The 1,115-nt window shown below is 34.1% G+C and overlaps 1 protein-coding gene across 5 annotated transcripts in view; it reads left to right on the top strand.

The window, feature by feature from the left end:
* The first annotated feature begins 480 nt into the window (after positions 1-480).
* LOC106874382 (zinc finger protein 236) overlaps positions 481-1,115 on the top strand; it is a 201,930-nt gene continuing 201,295 nt past the window's right edge. For 4 of the 5 annotated variants that reach the window (XM_052966052.1, XM_052966050.1, XM_052966046.1 and 1 more), the window contains exon 1: positions 482-718. In XM_052966052.1, coding sequence (XP_052822012.1) covers positions 679-718 — 40 coding nt within the window. In that variant the 5' untranslated portion in view covers positions 482-678. Of the gene's footprint in view, positions 719-1,115 lie in introns of all 5 variants that reach the window. The other variant, XM_052966051.1, reaches the window with a different exon arrangement.

The following is a 1,115-nucleotide window of genomic DNA, read 5'->3' as shown; positions in this document are numbered from 1 at the left end:
TATATATATAGGGCTACGCCCCTTATGAGCGTGAAACACAGGGTAAGCCCGTAAACCGGCCTACCCCTCTATAATATATATATATATATATATATATATATATAAACATCACTATATTCATTAAAATAACAGGAAGCCAAAAAATGAATTGTAAAAATATTGGAGAATATGAGTCTAACGAACGGTAAAAGTAAGTGTGAAGGTGAGATATGCAGAAATGAAGGGAAAAAAAGGACAAATAGATAGGAAAAGAGAAAAGAAAGGTAGAAAGAAAAAGAGAGAGGAAGAAATGAAGAAAAGAGAAAGAGTAACAGTAAGAAAAATAGAAAGAAAAGTGAAAGAGTAAAAGTAAGACAGGGAGATAGAAAGGAAGAAAAGAGAAAGTGTAATAGTAATGAAGAGGAATAATGTGTGTAGTAGGCAGAGGAGGAAAAAAAGAGAAATAGAAAGGAAAAGAAAAGAGACGGAGTGAGAAAGAGAGAGTCTATCCCATAGTACTGTGTTCAATATGGACGACAAAGGAAAGGGAAGGAGGCAAATTGGCCCACTCCTCGTGTTTTTAGTGTTGTTTTTTGGGTCTCCACCGGGCCGCCTGTTGCTACATTGATGAATACAATTTTAAAAATAGTTAAGTGTTGTGGACACGTACAGCAAAAACCGTCCCAGTAGCTTTAGAAAATGTCCAGAAGAAAACAACTGAAGCCGCAGCACTTTAGCAGTGAGTACTTCAACATACGTATATATATATATATATATATAAAAATATATTTATATATTGACGCACAAATGCAATCATTTACACATTCATCACTTTCTATGTACATACTCTATTAACTTTAATTGGATATCTCTGTTTAAACATCGTAACATTATAATGTTATCCTGCTTTTGATGAGTCGTGTAACTATAGCTGCATGACATGTCATCAGATTAACAAATATTTTATGTAATCCATCCCTATTACCTGCCCGAGTCAAATGCGACTCTAAAGGGATTCAAGTTGATTTCGCTCTTGTAGACAGTTCTTCCAAGGGAAGCAACTGTAGTTATGGTGCATACACACACGCATATATTTGTGTGTGTGTGTGTATATATATATATATATATATATATAT

Source organism: Octopus bimaculoides, chromosome 3, assembly GCF_001194135.2.
Source record: "Octopus bimaculoides isolate UCB-OBI-ISO-001 chromosome 3, ASM119413v2, whole genome shotgun sequence".
Lineage (NCBI taxonomy): Eukaryota > Metazoa > Mollusca > Cephalopoda > Octopoda > Octopodidae > Octopus > Octopus bimaculoides.
The sequence above is the reverse complement of the archived record's forward strand: the minus strand, read 5'-3'. Positions and strand labels throughout refer to the sequence as shown.